Source organism: Saccopteryx leptura, chromosome 5 (genome assembly GCF_036850995.1).
Source record: "Saccopteryx leptura isolate mSacLep1 chromosome 5, mSacLep1_pri_phased_curated, whole genome shotgun sequence".
Lineage (NCBI taxonomy): Eukaryota > Metazoa > Chordata > Mammalia > Chiroptera > Emballonuridae > Saccopteryx > Saccopteryx leptura.
The window spans coordinates 219,758,695-219,777,762 of NC_089507.1; the positions used below are offsets into that span (position 1 = coordinate 219,758,695).

General features: G+C 68.1%; 1 protein-coding gene across 2 annotated transcripts; it reads right to left on the minus strand.

Moving 5' to 3' along the window:
- Window positions 1–83: 83 nt before the first annotated feature.
- RBBP8NL (RBBP8 N-terminal like) lies at window positions 84–18,807 on the minus strand. 2 transcript variants are annotated; one of them, XM_066384337.1, is made up of 14 exons: window positions 18,632–18,807; window positions 11,219–11,348; window positions 8,877–8,919; window positions 8,627–8,722; window positions 8,222–8,334; window positions 7,609–7,681; window positions 6,997–7,127; window positions 6,780–6,859; window positions 5,553–5,710; window positions 4,088–4,784; window positions 3,753–3,879; window positions 3,247–3,317; window positions 3,023–3,149; window positions 84–1,423 (listed from the first exon to the last, which is right to left on the minus strand). In XM_066384337.1, exons 2-14 carry the CDS (start codon window positions 11,277–11,279, stop codon window positions 1,404–1,406), a joined length of 1,797 nt encoding a protein of 598 aa, XP_066240434.1. In that variant the 5' UTR covers window positions 11,280–11,348; window positions 18,632–18,807; the 3' UTR covers window positions 84–1,403. The 2 variants fall into 2 exon arrangements, with proteins under 2 accessions (XP_066240434.1, XP_066240435.1); XM_066384338.1 differs by lacking the exon at window positions 18,632–18,807 and adding an exon at window positions 18,520–18,538.
- Window positions 18,808–19,068: the final 261 nt, after the last annotated feature.

A 19,068-nucleotide genomic window follows, 5' to 3' on the forward strand; every position in this document is an offset into this window, starting at 1 on the left:
CCCTCTTTCCCTGTGCCCTTCCACATTGCCCTTGAGCCTTCACAACCAAGACCGGCAAGTCGGGTGTGAATGGAGCACACAGGCCCTGTTTTATTTGATTTGGGGAGACTCAGAGCCACCCTGAGCTGGGAGGTTTCATGTGCACGTGTGCCAGGCCTGCACCCCAGTTTGCCCCAGGCCTCACCCAGTCCAGTCATTGCCCCGTGTCCTGCCTTTGTCCTGGAAGGGACAGTCCTCAAACTTCCTGTGTAGGGAAATCGCCCCACAGAGCTTCTCAAGCCCTGATCGGGTGGCTCTGGGATGGGCCCAGGAGCCTGTTTAAACTCCTTTCCCGGAGGCCTCAGTGACGACAGCCAAGGAGGCACAATAACCTGAATGCTGAAGCTGGGATCCTGGGTGGGCTGCCCTGCCGAGGTGACCAGTCAGTGGCAGATGTGGGGCCAGGGACTTGGGGTGCCAGTGAGAAGGGGCTGTGTGTATGTGTGTGTGGGGGGGACTGTGCACACTATCCATTCTGTCTCCTGGATGTCCCCAGAGGGAGTCCTTTCCCTGAAACGCTCTGCTCGTTTTTGCTCCTGCCCTCCTGTAAGGGAGCCATCTTTCTGACCCTGGAGGCCTTTAAGTCACCTGCCCAGGCGGAGGTCAGCCCAGCTGTCCCCAACCCCAGTAGCCACACACGCCATCCTTCTTTGCACCTTTATTCTCCCAGCGCCCGGGTGGGGGGGACCCTCACTGTGAAGGTGCTGCACCATGGGCCTGCCCACCCGCGGGCCAGCCTTCCCTCCGTGTGTGTGTCCTTGGCCTTCCTGCGCCCTCAAAGCCCAGCGCCTGATTGCGGGGTTCCACAAGGGGGCGCTCAAGACCGCCGCCGCTTGCAGCTCCGTGCTGGTCCTGAAAAGGCTGGTCTGAGCCCGGGGCCCTTGGAGTTCAGGATGCCCTTGGAGTCTGGGAGGGTGGGAGGGGGCTGGGGGCGTTGCCCAGTAAGGGCAGTCCATGTGCTGCACAGGGGTGGGGCTGGGCTGGGGTTTGGGGATTCCTGCTTCCTGTGCCTTGGAACCCCTGCACCCCACGAGGGAGCAGGTACCATGGAGAGGGCAGGGGTGGCGAGTCCAGCAGGTCAGTCTCAGGAGAGGTGGAGATGGAATGGTTTGAAAGGCCGGCTAAGGACTCCCTCTCGGCCTTCTCAGCACCTCTCGATGTGGCCAGGACCCAGTTCCCTTTCCCCTGAGCTAGGCTGGGCTGGTGGTGTGGACGGTCCTGGCATTGGGCAGATGGTGGGCAGGCCGTGGTGCCCTGGGCATAGCATGATAGGTCTCCTCCCAGCAATAGCAGCTGTTCTCGGGGTCCTGAGGTCCTGGGCCTCTCGGCTGTCATCAAGGGCTCCCCTGGGGGGTCCTTCTCCCTCAGGACGGCTTCTTGGAGGCTGTGGGGGGGAATGGGCTGAAGTTAGGCTGAGATGCATGGCGGTGGTGGTGTGTGTCCTTCCATGAAACGACAGGTGTCTCTCCCAAGGCCTTGCTTGAGGGCCTGGGCATTTGAGAGCCCACACTGGCAGCGGGGACTTGTCCTGACATCAACGGGCACTGGAGCCGCCGTGACCTGATTGGACGGTGAACCCTTGGGGGTTTGGTGGGAGATTGGAGCCCCTCCCCTGGAGCGTGACCCTGAAGCTGACCCAGCGCTGGAGTCTCCCTCGCTGCTTTGGAGAGCGCCCGGCACATTTTGGGACATGCTCTCAGAATCCTTGAGACTCTTGGCTGGGTGCTTCCATGGGCCTGCCTTCAGGCAGGGCCCACCGGCCAGGGCGTCAGGTCCCTGAGACTGTTGCAGGGAGGACCTGCCAGTGTGCTGGGCCCCAGGTCTGTCTCTGATGCAGAACCAGGATTAGACCTGGGTGAGAACCAGGTTGGAATCCTGACCTCACGTACCAACTTTGTGACCTGGGCAAGTTCCCTCACCTCTCTGTGCCTCAGTTTCCCCACCTACAAGACTACAAGATCCATCATGGGAGGCAGGGTTCTTGAGGCCCAGAGGCAGTGGTGACCTGGGGCTGCTGTCTCCACAGGCACAAGCTGGAAGGGTGCTGCCCGTGGTGCTGAGCCATGTGGTGCCCTTGTCTGGCACATTAGCGGTGCTGGCCACAAACTGGGCAGAGGCACTGTTCTCAGGGGCCACCAGTGTGGCATTGGGATGAGGGTTGCCGGTGTCTGCTGGGGAGCTCCTGCCTGCGCTGGCGGCCCAGGTGGGAGGAACAGGCTAGGGGGGTAGCGGCTCAGAGGGCAGGGTGGAGCAAACACCTGCACACCCCTGTGGGCCACGCCCGCCGCACAGTTTCCAAATAGTGCTCAGCAGGAAGTGCCTCAAAACCAGACAGGTGCACTGGCCTCCCCCACGGGGTGCCCGAGCAAACACAGGCCTCGGTCACCTTCCTGGCAACAATGGTGCATTGTGGTGGCCACAGCCCAGCCCGCCCAGCAGCGGACCTGCTTGGACAAACACCTGGGCGGTATCCCTGATTAGCTCAGGCATTCAGAGGCTCTCTTGGGCGGGCATTTGGAGGCCCGGTCTGAGCTGCCTCTGTGGCCGGAGCAGGAAGTTGGGGGTGTCCTGATACCCTCGGGCCGGGGCCCCTGATCCTGCTGCCCTGCTGGGAGGAGTCGGGCCCACAGGCGCCACCCTCGGCAAACACTGGAGCACCCCCACTTCTCCGGTGGGAACACACCCCGTCCTCCCTGGCCGGCACTCCCCCCTCCCCCGCTCCTCTTTGAAAGGGGCCAGCAGGGGCCAGGAGTCCCCATCCCTCCAGGTGGAGGGACAGGCCAGGGCTAGCCATCAGGAGGAAGTGGGTCAGGAATCACCCAGGCCCAACCCTGGGCCCCCCTCTTACGGGGCCTGCCCCAGGAGAGCTCCGAGGTCTGGGTTCCGGTCAGTTTGAGGACACGTTTCCCGGGTGGCCAGAAAGGTGGGGTAGGGCCGTTGGGGCTGCAGCAACACCCCCGTCCCACGGCCCCTGGCCATGTACCTTTGTCCCACAGGTCAGAGGACAAGGTCCGCTTCCTCTTCTGCGGCGGGCTGTGCCTGGGCTCCTTGCTGCAGAAACACCTGGGCCTCTCTCCTGGTGTGGCCTCTGCCTCGGGGCTCAGGCCCACCTGAGGGGTGCGGGGTGCGGTCAGGGCCGGGACCCTCCCCCTAAGCCTGGGGCTGCCCTGGTTCAGAGGGCCCCACCTGAGCCTGGGGCCCACCCACCTCACTGTCCGAGGCGTCCAGCTCATCCGGCTCGTCTGGCGCTGGCCGCTGCCCCTCGACCTTGCTGAGCTCTGCAGGACACAGGGTGTGGGTCAGGCCGGGCTGGTGGCCAGGGAGGCTCGTGGAAGCGGGGGTCTCACGGACCTGCCAGACTAGGACGAGTGACAGCAGCTCTGCAGAGGGGGACACTGAGGCCCAGAGGGTCAAGCAGCCTGCCCTCGGGCCGACCCCTGGCCCTGTCTTCCGCCGGCTGCGATGCCCCCAGGCTTGGGCACCATGTAATGGGGAGCTCACCTGCTGCCCCCCACCTAGGCCCTCATTCCTAGGACCCTTTCCTTCTCTGCCGGTGGTCAGAGATGTGCCTGCCTTGACCCTAACTCCTTCCTAGGTCTACCTGTGGGGGACTGAGCCCCGGACCCTGGGGTTTGGCCCGTCAGGCCCTGAGACAGTTACCCCCACCCGATGCTGACCACCGCACTCCCCTCCCTTTCTGTGGCCCCACTCACCTGGGTGGATATCAGCATCAGGCCTCTGTGGGTGTGGGGACGGTTTTGACCTCTCTCTGGACCCATCTCCTGTCCTGCCCGGAGACGGGAGGCTGGGCTGGGGCCCTAGGAGAGGAGGTGGGGGGTTCTGGGAGAAAGGCAAGTTCTGTAAGTGACTTGGGTTCCTTTGAAGAGACGGCCTGGCTCCCCACCCAGCCATGGGCACAGCCGTGGGGCGCTGGCTGGGCGGCGGCTGGAGGGGCGGCCGCTGGAGGGGCGGCCGTGTCCTGCTGGTGGGAGGTGGGCAGCCAGGCTTTCTCCCTGGGGACACGGAGGCCGACAGGGCTGGGCCTCACCTCGGGAGTGGGGGGCTCTTCCGCCTCTGGTGCTCTGGCCCCCTGGCTGTCGTTGCTGCGCCCCCAAGGTCCAGCCGGAGCAGGTGTCTCCGCTCCCCCGGGTGGCTCAGGACTGGGAGTGTGGGCCGTCTGGGGGCTGAGCGGCCCCGGGTGGCCCGTGGGCTTGGGGGCGTCCCTGCTCCGGCCCCGCTCTGACAGGTCCAGGGGCTTGTCTGGAATGTGGTCCTGGGTGGCTGTGGCCTCCTTCCCCCTGGGGCTGCCTGGGCCTGTGGGCCGTGGGTGCCGCCTCCCGGGCAGAGCCGCCCTGACCGCCTCACCCTCTGGTCCCTCAGAGTCCGAGCCGACCGGAGGGGAAGGCAGCATCTCCCCCGGTCTGGGGGGGCCCCTTCGCTTGGCACCCCCCGCCTGTCCCCGCGCCTGCAGCTGCTGGGCCAGGAGCAGGCTCAGTGCCCCCTCCAGCCGCGGATCCCGCATGTCCACCAGGGCGCCCGGCAGGCCCAGCAGGTCCAAGGGCTCCTCCCAGGCGTCTTCCTCTCCAGCCTTCAGGCCTTGGTGCCGGGGGCGGCCGGGGGCCGCGGCAGGGACCCGCGGGCTTCTGTGGGGGCTCCGGAGCTTCAGGGACAGGTGGGGGTCGGCCTGGAGGGGGTGCTTCAGGGACTCGTAGGTCAGGGAGGGGGGCCGGGAGGCTCGCAGGAAGCTGTAGAAGGCGGGAGAGGAAGAAACCAACGACCGGGGCCCACAGGTCACCCCCTCTTCACAGGAGAGGACCCAGGGCCCAGGGAGGGGAGAAGAGCTGCCCAGGCCGCAGGGCAGAGAGGGGAGATGGTGGCTTCCTGGTCCCCAGCACTGGAGGCCAAGCCATGCGGCCTGGCCAGTGGTCAGCTGGACCCTGGGGTCTGAGGCCTCTCCCTGTCCTGGGGGTCAGCTGCTTGCCCTCACCCAGGGTGTGCGGCCCCGTCTCCTACCCGCTTGTCCCCTGCCCCCTCCTGGCTGTTCAGGAGGGGTTCCCGGGGGAACTGCGAGGGCAGGGCGCCCGAGAGAGAGAAGCCCAGGGGCAGCTGGAGCTTGGGGGGACCCTCAAGGGGTCACGGGAGGGCTGGAGCTCGGGAGGACCCTCAGGGGGTCACGGGAGGGCTGGAGCTCGGGAGGACCCTCAAGGGGTCACGGGGCGGCTGGAGCTCGGGGGGACCCTCAAGGGGTCACGGGGCGGCTGGAGCTTGGGGGGACCCTCAAGGGGTCACGGGAGGGCTGGAGCTCGGGAGGACCCTCAGGGGGTCACGGGAGGGCTGGAGCTTGGGAGGACCCTCAGGGGGTCACGGGAGGGCTGGAGCTTGGGAGGACCCTCAGGGGGTCACGGGAGGGCTGCCGGACCCTTCCCCCCAACGTGGGACTCGAGGGGAGATGGATGTGCAGCCGAGGCCACATCTGGTGGTGGCGGGGGCGGGCGGGGGCGGGGGGACCCCACCTGTTCAGGGGGAGGCCAAGCTCGTGAGGCGGGCTGGGCGGGCTGCTCCCGGCAGGGGGCGTCCCGTTGGGGGTGGCCCGGTCAGCAGAGCAGACCCAGGCCCCCGGCCGCACCACGGCGATGGTCCCGTGCAGCTGGTTGGAGATTCGCTGCGGGCTCTGCACAGAGTGGACGGCGGTCAGCCCTCGCGCTCTGTGTGACCTCGGGCAGGTCACGCCCCCACTCTGAGCCTTGCCTGCGCCCGCGTCAGGGGGAGCTCAGGGGTCCCCGTGCGGCACAGAGGACCGACAGGGGACCAGCGGGGCTGGGGCTACCGTGGACCGGCCTCACAGAGGACAGACAGGGGCCAGCGGTGCTGGGGCTACAGTGGACTGGCCTCACAGAGGACAGACAGGGGACCACCGGGCTGGGGCTACAGTGGACTGGCCTCACAGAGGACAGACAGGGGACCAGCGGGGCTGGGGCTACAGTGGACCGGCCTCACAGAGGACAGACAGGGGACCAGCGGGGCTGGGGCTACAGTGGACTGGCCTCACAGAGGACAGACAGGGACCAGCAGGGCTGGGGCTACAGTGGACTGGCCTCACAGAGGACAGACAGGGGACCAGCGGGGCTGGGGCTACAGTGGACTGGCCTCACAGAGGACAGACGGGGGACCAGCGGGGCTGGGGCTACAGTGGACTGGCCTCACAGAGGACAGACAGGGACCAGCAGGGCTGGGGCTACAGTGGACCGGCCTCACAGAGGACAGACAGGGGCCAGCGGGGCTGGGGCTACAGTGGACCGGCCTCACAGAGGACAGACAGGGGACCAGCGGGGCTGGGGCTACAGTGGACCAGCCTCACAGAGGACAGACAGGGGACCAGCGGTGCTGGGGCTACAGTGGACTGGCCTCACAGAGGACAGACAGGGGACCAGCGGTGCTGGGGCTACAGTGGACCGGCCTCACAGAGGACAGACAGGGGACCAGCGGTGCTGGGGCTACAGTGGACCGGCCTCACAGAGGACAGACAGGGGACCAGCGGTGCTGGGGCTACAGTGGACCGGCCTCACAGAGGACAGACAGGGACCAGCGGGGCTGGGGCTACAGTGGACCGGCCTCACAGAGGACAGACAGGGGACCAGCGGGGCTGGGGCTACCGTGGACTGGCCTCACAGAGGACAGACAGGGGACCAGCGGGGCTGGGGCTACAGTGGACCGGCCTCGACCGGGGACCCCGCCCTCACCATGTCCGGGGCCCGAGGCTCGGGTAGGTTGGCACCTGGGGAGAGTTTGGCCACTGGAGACGTCCTGTACCCCAGCTTTTCTGCGGGAGGAAGAGCAGGGGATGGGACAGGCTGGGCAGCGGCTCTGCCCCCTTGCCCGGAGGACTCCTCCGTCCTGTGGTGTCTGGCCCCCTCTTCTCTGCCGCCCCCCCAGCACCTGCTCCCCGGGGACCCGCACCTGGGGGGTGGTCCTCGGACTCCTCGCAGCCTCCCGGGAGCTTCTCCGTGACGGCCTTCCGGGCACCCGGGGAGGCGAGCAGTGGGGGCGAGGCGGGGCCCAAGGCGCCTTCCCTGCCCTGGGGTCTGGGCCTGTCTCCCGAGGGGAGGGGCGAGGGCAGTGCCCCCAAGAGACGATCAGAAAGGCCAGGGTGGGTGCCCTTCTGGGGGGTGAGCCACCCAGGTGATCTCGAAAGAGCTCTTTGGACACCGCCCGAGACCCCACCACCAGGGCTCACACTGGAGGGGCTGAGCAGTCCTCCCCGCTCCTCGCAAATACCAGCATCCCTGGGGGGGTCCCCTAAGTGGGCGCTGAGGACTCAGCCCTGTTTCTCGGGGGTCCACTGGGCTCCTGTCTGCTCACAGGACACCTGTACTCATTACCCAAGGCTGGGAACCAGCCACGTGGTGCATGGCCTGGGATATCCCCGCCCCAGGCCTGGGCCAGTCCCCCACGGGGTCCTGGGTCCCCGTGCTCACCCCCCTGGTGCCCCACGGGCACGTGCCAGGTGCCCGCCGTGGGCAGAGTGTGCAGGACCGGGGTGTTCAGGTCCCGGACGCCGTCCCCACTCACCCCAGGCCCCGCAGTCTCGTCACCTCCTCCTTCAGGGACTCATTCTCCTCCTGCAGCCGGGTCATCTCGTTGGCTGCAGAAGGCACTGATTAGCGTGGGGCTGGAGGAGGGGGTCCACAAACAGACGGCAGAGGGGTCCTCACAGCCCCCGGGACAAGCCTCCTGCTTTGTGCTGGCCCCCCCAGGTCGGGCCTGGCACAGGGCAGGTGCCCCCATGAACGCCTGTTGTCCCAAATGGGTGGTTGGATGTGACAGAGTGTGCAGTGTCAGTCTTGAGGCTGTGGAAAGGGGTGGGGACCCTCCTCCCAGGAGCTTTCCCTGGGGCACCCCCCCCAAAGGAAAAGGGGGCTTCAGGGGGCTTCTCCTCATTGCAGGGAGGAAGCTGTTGAGGCCCTAAGAGGACAGGGACATCCCAGCCCAGGGCACAGACAGATGAGGGACGTGCTGAGGCCAACAGGGGGATTTGTAAATTGTACATTTGTACATTGGGGTGTGGGGTGCCCACCGACAGAAGGGCTGCTTTCTCCCCTCTCCCCGTGACCCCGTGTCAGGCCGCGAAGGCCCTGGGGAGGTCACTGGCCCCCACAGGAAGGGGCAGCAGGGTGGGGCTCACTGAGGATGAAGACATGTTGTAAGTTCTGGAGGAGGGAGCTCTCAAACTCCTGCTGCTTCTTCCTGGCCAGCTCCTGGGTGACGGTGCAGCGGTCACACAGGCCGGCCCGCAGCCTGCGGGGGTGGGGGAGGCAAGGGTCCGCTTTGAGGAGGGAGGCTGAGGTCCACAGAGGGGCAGAGACCCTCCCGGGATGTACCCTCGCCTCTCCCAAACTGTGGGAGCCCCGCCCCATCTCCTACCCACTGAGGCTGCAGAGGACCCTGGGAAATGCAGTTGACTTAAGGCTCTGAGAAGTCCTGCAGTGCAGGGGGCGGGGGTGGGGCTGTCCAGTGTCAGCTCGTCCCTGGAGCTGCTGCCCCACCCCCACCGTGAGCTCGGCAGCAGGTGGCCGTCTCCTGGGCTCACCGGTTCTCCAGCACCCGGACGTTGTCCTTCAGAGCCCTCTGCTGCTCCCTGAGCTGGTGGTTCTTGGCACAGAGCTCCTCCACCCTCTGGGCATCCCTGTGGGAGGATGAGCCCGGGTGAGGGTTCTGCTCTGCCCCCCATGCATCCGAGGGGGGAGGGGGCACCCTGGCATTCGGGAGAACAGAGGGAGCGGCCGGCCAGCCACCGTCCTTCACACCTGCTCCCACCAGGCCAGGCCGTCCTGACTCACCGGCACCGCTCCGAGTTCAGTTCTAGAAGCTTGTTCTGCAGGCCTGGGGGGGTGGAGGACGGGCGGAGGGTCAGACCATGCAGCAGAGCCCGGGGCACCTCCTGTCCCTCTCCACAGCCAAACCCTCCCCCCATGCCCTGCCTCACGCCACGCACCCAGAGCCCGGGGCACCTCCTGTCCCTCTCCACAGCACCCCCCATTCCCATGCCCTGCCCCACGCCACGCACCCAGAGCCCGGGCACCTCCTGTCCCTCTCCACAGCCACCCCCCACTCCCATGCCCCACGCCACGCACCCAGAGCCCGGGGCACCCCCTGTCCCTCTCCACAGCCACCCCCACTCCCATGCCCCACACCACGCACCCAGAGCCCGGGCACCTCCTGTCCCTCTCCACAGCCACCCCCACTCCCATGCCCTGCCCCACACCATGCACCCAGAGCCCGGGCACCTCCTGTCCCTCTCCACAGCCACCCCCACTCCCATGCCCTGCCCCACACCACGCACCCAGAGCCCGGGGAACCTCCTGTCCCTCTCCACAGCCACCCCCACCCCCATGCCCTGCCCCACACCACGCACCCAGAGCCCGGGGCACCTCCTGTCCCTCTCCTCAGCCACCCCACCCCCCATGCCCTGCCCCACACCACGCACCCAGAACCCGGGGCACCTCCTGTCCCTCTCCACAGCCACCCCCCACTCCCATGCCCCACGCCACGCACCCAGAGCCCGGGGCACCCCCTGTCCCTCTCCACAGCCACCCCCCACTCCCATGCCCCACACCACGCACCCAGAGCCCGGGCACCTCCTGTCCCTCTCCACAGCCACCCCCACTCCCATGCCCTGCCCCACACCACGCACCCAGAGCCCGGGGCACCTCCTGTCCCTCTCCTCAGCCACCCCACCCCCCATGCCCTGCCCCACACCACGCACCCAGAACCCGGGGCACCTCCTGTCCCTCTCCACAGCCACCCCCACTCCCATGCCCTGCCCCACACCACGCACCCAGAACCCGGGGCACCTCCTGTCCCTCTCCACAGCCACCCCACCCCCCATGCCCTGCCCCACACCATGCACCCAGAACCCGGGGCACCTCCTGTCCCTCTCCACAGCCACCCCCACTCCCATGCCCTGCCCCAAACCACGCACCCAGAGCCCGGGGCACCCCCTGTCCCTCTCCACAGCACCCCCCACTCCCATGCCCCATGCCACGCACCCAGAGCCCGGGGCACCTCCTGTCCCTCTCCACAGCACCCCCCACCCCCATGCCCTGCCCCACGCCACGCACCCAGAGCCCGGGGCACCCCCTGTCCCTCTCCACAGCCACCCTCCACTCCCATGCCCCATGCCACGCACCCAGAGCCCGGGGCACCTCCTGTCCCTCTCCACAGCACCCCCCATTCCCATGCCCTGCCCCACACCACCCACCCAGAGCCCGGGCACCTCCTGTCCCTCTCCACAGCCACCCCCCACTCCCATGCCCTGCCCCACACCACACACCCAGAGCCCAGGGCACCTCCTGTCCCTCTCCACAGCCACCCCCCACCCCCATGCCCTGCCCCACACCACGCACCCAGAGCCCGGGGCACCCCCTGTCCCTCTCCACAGCCACCCCCCACTCCCATGCCCCATGCCACGCACCCAGAGCCCGGGGCACCTCCTGTCCCTCTCCACAGCACCCCCCACTCCCATGCCCTGCCCCACGCCACGCACCCAGAGCCCGGGCACCTCCTGTCCCTCTCCACAGCCACCCCCACTCCCATGCCCTGCCCCACACCACGCACCCAGAGCCCGGGGCACCTCCTGTCCCTCTCCACAGCCACCCCCACTCCCATGCCCTGCCCCACACCACCCACCCAGAGCCCGGGCACCTCCTGTCTCTCTCCTCAGCCACCCCCCACCCCCATGCCCTGCCCCACGCCACGCACCCAGAGCCCGGGCACCTCCTGTCCCTCTCCACAGCCACCCCCACTCCCATGCCCTGCCCCACACCACGCACCCAGAGCCCGGGGCACCTCCTGTCCCTCTCCACAGCCACCCCCACTCCCATGCCCTGCCCCACACCACGCACCCAGAGCCCGGGGCACCTCCTGTCCCTCTCCACAGCCACCCCCACTCCCATGCCCTGCCCCACGCCATGCACCCAGAGCCCGGGGCACCTCCTGTCCCTCTCCACAGCCACCCCCATGCTCTGCCCCACGCCACGCACCCAGAGCCCGGGGCACCTCCTGTCCCTCTCCTCAGCCACCCCCCCATGCCCTGCCCCACGCCATGCACCCAGAGCCCGGGCACCTCCTGTCCCTCTCCACAGCCACCCCCCACTCCCAGGCCCTGCCCCACGCCACGCACCCAGGACCTCCTTCTCGTGGAGGTCCCTCAGTCTGTTTAGGGATTCCATGAAGCTCTCCATGGCCTTGGCCCAGGTCCTCCGCTCGGGGTGCAGGATGGACCCCAATCCTACCGTCCCTCTGCTTCCAGCCTGTGGAGCAGGAAGGGGGGAGAGGGGGTGCATTGGCTTGAGAAGGGGCCTGGGGGGCTGCAGGCTCTGGTCACAGGCCACTGTCCGGAGAGGAGATGAGCGCTGGCCCTGTGGGTGTTGGTGGGGATGTCCTGTCCTGTGGGCCACCCCACACTAGCCCTACTGGGTCATGTCCGCACTGAGGACCCAGTGGGGTCACCTTCACTGTCCTGCTCTCAGCGTGCATTCTCTAGGGGAACTTGGAGTGGACAGAGGGGATGGGGCCTGTCCACTTCATCGCCACCACCTAATTCTGGCCTCACCGCAAAGCAGGTCCCCCTCTTTCCCAGCTCCTACCCCCCCATCTGCAGTCTGCGGTTGCAGACTGGCCCCAGGCCTGCGAGAGGCTGGGCCACCGGTCAGGAGCCTCCGCTGGGCCGGGCTGGCAGTGGCTTGGGGCGCCCATGACCTGCTCTGTGAACCCATTAGCTGGTTGCAACATGCAGAGCCCTTCTGCAGAAGTCTCTCTTCCAGTTCCTTCTGTGAGGGGTCGGGGCGCTGCTGGCTGCTGGGCCCCCCGGGCCCCCAGGGCTCAGGCCTCAGTGCAGGGGAGGGGGGGCACTCACTCAGGCTGGCAGTGTGCTGGGTGTGCATGCACGTGTTCTGTGTGCATGTGTGTGCGTGCACGTGTTCTGTGTGTATGTGCGTGTGTGCACGTGTTCTGTGTGCTGGGTGTGCGTGCACGTGTTCTCTGTGTGTGTGCATGCATGCACGTGTTCTGTGTGTATGTGCGTGCGTGCACGTGTTCTGTGTGTATGTGCATGTGTGCACGTGTTCTGTGTGTGCGTGCGTGCGTGCGTGTGTTCTGTGTGTATGGGTGTGCGTGCACATGTTCTGTGTGCATGTGTGTGTGTGCACGTGTTCTGTGTGTATGGGTGTGCGTGCACGTGTTCTGTGTGTGTGTGTGTGCGTGCACGTGTTCTGTGTGTGTGCGTGCGTGCACGTGTTCTGTGTGTATGTGTGTGCGTGCACGTGTTCTGTGTGTGTGCGTGCGTGCACGTGTTCTGTGTGTATGTGCGTGCGTGCACGTGTTCTGTGTGTATGTGTGTGCGTGCACGTGTTCTGTGTGTGTGTGCGTGCACGTGTTCTGTGTGCTGGGTGTGTGTGCACGTGTTCTGTGTGTGTGTGCATGCGTGCACATGTTCTGTGTGCTGGGTGTGCGCACACGTGTTCTGTGTGTATGTACGTGCGTGCACGTGTTCTGTGTGTGTGTGCGTGCGTGCACGTGTTCTCTGTGTGTGCGTGTGCGTGCACGTGTTCTGTGTGTATGCGTGTTCGTGCACGTGTTCTGTGTGTATGTGTATGCGTGCACGTGTTCTGTGTGTATGTGTGTGCGTGCACGTGTTCTGTGTATGTGCGTCCGTGCACGTGTTCTGTGTGCTGGGTGTGCGTGCGCGTGTTCTGTGTGTATGTGCCTGCGTGCACGTGTTCTGTGTGTATGTGTGTGTGTGCACGTGTTCTGTGTGTGTGCATGCGTGCACGTGTTTTGTGTGCTGGGTGTGCGTGCACGTGTTCTGTGTGGATGTGTGTGCGTCAGGGGTGCTGAGGCCCGGCACGCCCCATGCCCACCTCGGGTCTGAGGACTCGGGGTGCTAACTTTGACCCTGGGTCCGCATTTCCTGAGGCCGCCCCAAGCCCCCTGCACCGCTGCTGCAGGGGTGAGGTCTGCTGCCGCCAGTTCTCTGGAGCCCTGAGTCTCACAATGAATGGAGTGAGTCCCGTCCTGCCCGCCTGGGTCCAGACCCCAACCCTCTTTCATTCTGTGTCTGGCCTCCAGTCCAGCGGGGGCAGCCCCTCCTGGTCCTTAGCCCGAGGAGACCACGGGGCACCGCTGGACCCCAGCAAACCGACGGCCAGTCTCCTGTAACTCCTGAGCCCTCTCCTGCTGGCCTCCCGCACGGACCCCTCAGGAGCCGCTGTTGGCTGGACTTCTACTCACCGCCCAGAATCCCAGCTCTCCTTTTCTGCCACGCCCACCAGGCCCACGCCCCCACGGGACCACCGCTGCCGTGGGACCCTGGCGCATCTCTGGGGCTGCTGCACCTGGCTCCCCGCCTCTGCCTGCCCCCAGGACACACGCTGTGTGGCATGCTGCAGGCCCTGGAGACCTCTGCTCAGAACCCCCCCCCCCCCCGGCCCATCGCACAAGGTTGTGCCTGACATCTCGTCATGGCCACCAAAGGGGACAGGGTCTCACTGGCCTTCCACAGGTTGCCCTGAAGACGTCCTTTGCAGCAGCCCCCAAACTGGAAACCCTCACATGCCAGCGGCTGTGTATCTGTGGCCAGAGAAATGACGGACCCCAGACCCAGCCCCTGCTGCCACTACTGTGTGACACGGAAGATCGGAGCAGACCCCCGAAAGCCAGCCCGCTGAGCACCTCGGATGCAGGAGGCTCCGGGCTCTCGACAGTGGGGCTGGCAGGTGCCCAGGGGTGGGGGTAATGGCCGCTCTGCCTGAGGGGAGCAGGCCTCGTGACCCCAAGAAAAGCCATGGGTGGTGAGCATGGGGCTGGAGCCGCCTGTCCGGAAACAGCCTGGCGCTCAGCCGGTTGAGCGTCGGAGTACCGAGGAGCCTGGACTTCTGGACGTGGAGGGCAGGTCGGGGTCCCATCGTGCCCTGCAGGGTCTGAGGAGCCGGCTGGGCAGGGCAGCGGGGGTGTGGTGGAGGGTGGAGGGGCGGGAAGATGGGGCTCCCCAAACTTGTTTATCAGACCCGCCTGGGCTGTGGGACATCTCTGAGCACCGGGGTGGGGGTGGGGTGCCCGACTGTGGCTGAGCGTGAGGTGGTGAGGGCTCTGGAAGTGCGGGGGGCTGGGCAGGGTCCCCGTCTTGAGGGAGGCAGGGTGCTGAGTTCTGGAGGCTGGGGGAGGCTGGGGCTTGAGTGGACAGGGCGTAAGTGGCCATCCGGCCCATTTCCTGGGTGCCGTCCACATTGTTACTACCGCGGCGGTCTGGCTAACCCTGACCACACGGTAGGAACCCCCTCTCCACACGGGGAAACTGAGGCCCAAAGAGAACACGTCACCCTTCCCGGCTGCCCAGTGGGCTGTGGACGCAGCCTTGCATGGAGTAGGATGCGTCCCGGTGGTCCTGCAGTGCTGACTGTCCTGGGGCCCCGGAAGGTCAGACTTCAGACTGGGGCCTCCATGGGCTCAGGCCTCTGCTGGCCAGCCGGCAGCGAGGAGGGCCGAGGAGGAGGGCCGGGGAGGAGGGCCGAGGAGGAGGGCCGGGGAGGAGGGCCGGGGAGGAGGGCCGGGGAGGAGGGCCGGGGAGGAGGGCCGAGGAGGAGGGCCGAGGAGGAGGGCCGGGGAGGGGGGCCGGGGAGGAGGAGGGCCGAGGAGGAGGGCCGAGGAGGAGGAGGGCCGAGGAGGAGGGCCGAGGAGGAGGAGGGCCGGGGAGGAGGGCCGGGGAGGAGGGGGCCGGGGAGGGGGGCCGGGGAGGAGGGCCAGGGAGGAGCGCCGGGGAGGAGGGCCGAGGAGGAGGGCCGGGGAGGAGGAGGGCCGGGGAGGAGGAGGGCCGGGGAGGAGGAGGGCCAGGGAGGAGGAGGGCCGAGGAGGAGGAGGGCCGGGGAGGAGGGCCGGGGAGGAGGGGGCCGGGGAGGGGGGCCGGGGAGGAGGGCCAGGGAGGAGGGCCGAGGAGGAGGGCCGGGGAGGAGGGCCGGGGAGGAGGGCCGGGGAGGAGGGGGCCGGGGAGGGGGGCCGGGGAGGAGGGCCAGGGAGGAGGGCCGGGGAGGAGGGCCGGGGAGGAGCGCCGGGGAGGAGGGCCGAGGAGGAGGGCCGGGGAGGAGGGCCGGGGAGGAGGGCCGGGGAGGAGGGCCGAGGAGGAGGGCCGGGGAGGAGGGCCGGGGAGGAGGGCCGAGGAGGAGGGCCGGGGAGGAGGGCCGAGGAGGAGGAGGGCCGAGGAGGAGGAGGGCCGAGGAGGAGGGCCGGGGAGGAGGGCCGGGGAGGAGGAGGGCCGAGGAGGAGGGCCGAGGAGGAGGAGGGCCGGGGAGGAGGAGGGCCGAGGAGGAGGGCCGAGGAGGGGGGCCGGGGAGGGGGGCCGGGGAGGAGGAGGGCCGAGGAGGAGGGCCGAGGAGGAGGAGGGCCGGGGAGGAGGAGGGCCGAGGAGGAGGGCCGAGGAGGGGGGCCGGGGAGGGGGGCCGGGGAGGAGGAGGGCCGAGGAGGAGGGCCGAGGAGGAGGAGGGCCGGGGAGGAGGAGGGCCGAGGAGGAGGGCCGAGGAGGGGGGCCGGGGAGGGGGGCCGGGGAGGAGGAGGGCCGAGGAGGAGGGCCGAGGAGGAGGAGGGCCGAGGAGGAGGGCCGGGGAGGAGGAGGGCCGGGGAGGAGGGCCGGGGAGGAGGGCCGAGGAGGAGGGCCGAGGAGGAGGAGGGCCGAGGAGGAGGGCCGGGGAGGAGGAGGGCCGGGGAGGAGGGCCGGGGAGGAGGAGGGCCGGGGAGGAGGGCCGGGGAGGAGGAGGGCCGGGGAGGAGGGCCGGGGAGGAGGAGGGCCGGGGAGGAGGGCCGGGGAGGAGGAGGGCCGGGGAGGGGGGCCGGGGAGGAGGAGGGCCGGGGAGGGGGGCCGGGGAGGAGGGCCGGGGAGGAGGGCCGGGGAGGGGGGCCGGGGAGGAGGGCCGGGGAGGAGGAGGGCCGGGGAGGAGGGCCAGGGAGGAGGGCCAGGGAGGAGGGCCGGGGAGGAGGGCCGGGGAGGAGGGCCGGGGAGGGGGAGGGCCGGGGAGGAGGAGGGCCGGGGAGGAGGGCCGAGGAGGAGGAGGAGGGCCGAGGAGGAGGGCCGAGGAGGAGGGCCGGGGAGGAGGGCCGAGGAGGAGGGCCGAGGAGGAGGGCCGGGGAGGAGGGCCGGGGAGGAGGACCGGGGAGGAGGGCCGAGGAGGGGCCGGGGAGGAGGGCCGGGGAGGAGGACCGGGGAGGAGGGCCGAGGAGGGGCCGGGGAGGAGGGCCGGGGAGGAGGGCCGAGGAGGAGGGCCGGGGAGGAGGGCCGGGGAGGAGGACCGAGGAGGGGCCGAGCCGCAGCGCCTGAAATTCTACCCAGACCCGCCCGACAGGCAGCTCTCCTCTCCAGTGCCCGCGGTGGCCTGGCCGTGGCTTGTGGGCTGGGCCCACGCCCATAAAGGAGGCGCCTGAGGGAACCCGTGGTGCCATGGGCCCGGGAGAGGCCCGTGTGGGCTCTCAGTCTGAGCAAGAGGCTAGCACTGTTCCCAATGATGTCACCGTGGTCCACACGGGGGGGGGGACACCGAGGCCCCAGCTGTGGGCCCCCCCCCCCCCCCGTCTGGACCAGGCAGGCAAGGAAGGTCTGGTTGAGCAACAGAGCCTCAGGGGTGTGGCTTCTTGCCCTGCTCCTGGGCCAGCTGGGGCCACTGGGCTCCTCACCCCCTTGCCACCTCCCCTGGTCGGGGCAAGCCTGCTCTGGCAGACCCTTGGTGCCAGACCGCAACTCTGCTCCTTCTCTGCCATCGGTCTGTCTGTCTGTCTGTCCGCCTACCTACTAAATAGCATGCTGCTGCCACAGTAACCGCAGCAGTGGCTGCTGTTTCCGTAGCGCCCACTGTGCCAGTGTGGCACCAGGCTCTACGCGTTTGCAGGGGTGCCTGGACGACCCCGACGCTGCTCTGTGGGAACCGGGTGTGGAGAGCTCCCCTGACACGCTGTCTGCGCCCAGACCTGCCTCCCCCACCTCCCGCCGGACCCGTGTGGGCGGGCACACCACCAGAGCCCACGGAACATTCGTCGCAGGAGAGTTTACAGAGCGCCTACTGTGCGCCCAGGCTCAGCACACGCACGGCCTTCTGAAAAGGGGCTCACTAGCCCACCCCACAGATTCCAGCCTCAGTGCCTCTGTCCACCCGTTGTGAGCACCTCTGAGGTGATGGCCGGTCAGTCACCCGGCCCAGCCTCAGTGTCCTTGTCCTGAAAGCCGGCAGAGGTGGAGAGCCCCGCCCCCTGCTACAGGAGGCGGACAGGGAGGGCCTCTGACACCTGTTGGAGGCTATCGGGACTCCCCAAACGGGGTGGGTGCGGCAGCGGCCATTTGACCCACAGGTGGTCAGGGGCGAGCCTGGGAGCCCCCACATGCCAGGCACCTGCTGGCTCTTCCCGTGCAGTGACTCACTGGGTCTCACGCTCCCCCATGGGGTGGCCGTGGCAACCCTGTTTATAGATGAGGAAGCTGAATCTTCCGGTGATGTCACCTGTCATGGTCACCAGCTCACAAGAGGCACAGCCAGGGCAGAAATGAGGCTTCCTAGTGACCTCCCGGGCAAGTTCAGGGCGGCAGGTCACGTCCAGAGATGTGTCACTGCCGGGGAGGTTTCTAACATCCGCCAGACAAACAGAACCACGACACACGTGCACACATGTGATGCCCACACTCACATATGGACGCAGCAGGATCCTGACAACATACTAACACACGTTAGCGCGCACCCCCAGTGCACGAGTGATGTGCACACACGTGCTACATTCAAGTCACCTCCCCTGCCACACACACAGCACTGCCCAGGCCCAGGAAGAGCTGCACACGCATGTGCATGCATGCACACGTGCACACATAGCTCTGCACCCTACATGCGTGTGCCCACATGTACAGAGGAGCAGGGCGGGGGTGCTCCCGGCTGGGCTGAGGCTGCTCTGTGGCTCAGGGAACCGTGGGCCTTGCACATCGACTTCCAGAGGGTGGGTTTCCGCTGCATCCCTGAGGGGACTGGCTGGGGGGGCTGAGCTGGACCGGTGTCCCCCGCAAGCCATGTGTCCCCCGCGAGCCATGTGTCCCCCGCGAGCCATGTGTCACCGCCTCCCCAGAGACACCACGCCGAGGGCTGCCTCCACACCCCACAGTGCCAACACTGAGCCGTGGACCATGCACCGTGCATGCCTCCCCTCCCCCCCGCCCCTGAGGCTGCACCCTGTGCCCCATGAGGGCCCAGCTGCTGGGCAGGTCCAGGATGGTGTGCCTCCGGCCAGCGGCCCGTTCCTGGTGTCCCCAACCCTCACCCCCAGCCTCGCCTCTGCACCCAGCCCCTGCCTGGGAGACCCGCTGGGCCCCTCTGCACCTCAGCTCCCTGGACCGGGTGCCCCAGAGCAGGTGAGGGTGCCCCTCTCTCCAGCCTGGCCACCCCGCCTCCCGCCCGTCTGCCTTACCCTCCGCCAGCCCAGCCGAGCAGGGGCCTGGGCACCTCGCGAGGGCAGCGAGCACCTGCACAGCGACGCCGGCCCCTCCCCGGCCTCCGACGGGGGAGCCCCAGGTACTCACAGGGCCCCTCGCCGGTGCTGACCTCTGCGGACCATCCCGCCTGCGAGCCAGCGAGGAGGAGCAGTGTGTGAACTCGCACAGGCAGCAGAGACACAATTTTGGCCAAACCGGCTCAGCAGGTTCCAGGCCCTCCTTGCCGGGAGCGGAAAGGAGGCAGAGACGGCCCAAAGCCGTCCGACGGGTTCTGCCATCGCGCAGAAAGTGGCAAAACGGGTCAGGTCTGAGCCCACATAGAGATGGGATTGTTTCCCCGGAATACCGCGTGGCCCGGGCCTCTGGCCAGTTAACAAGGAGAAGCGGGGCCTGGGACGCGGGGAAGGGCGCTGGGGTGGGGGCGAGCGGGAGGGAGCTGACCGCTGGTCTGGTCACCCTGGGGCGCAGCCCGGGCAGCAGGGGCCCCCTGGCCTCACCTTGCTGGCCCTGGTTTCCTGTCTGCA

What these genes read in the sequence shown, in the direction of transcription:
- RBBP8NL (XM_066384337.1), bottom strand. Translation starts at nt 11,279, where the DNA reads ATGGAGAGCTTCATGGAATCCCTAAACAGACTGAGGGACCTCCACGAG. An exon ending in CCACGAGAAGGAGGTCCTGG is followed by an intron (nt 8,920 to 11,218) that starts GTGCGTGGCGTG and finishes CCACCCCCCCAG; the next exon opens with GCCTGCAGAACAAGCTTCTA. An exon ending in GTCCGGGTGCTGGAGAACCG is followed by an intron (nt 8,335 to 8,626) that starts GTGAGCCCAGGA and finishes CCACCCCCGCAG; the next exon opens with GCTGCGGGCCGGCCTGTGTG.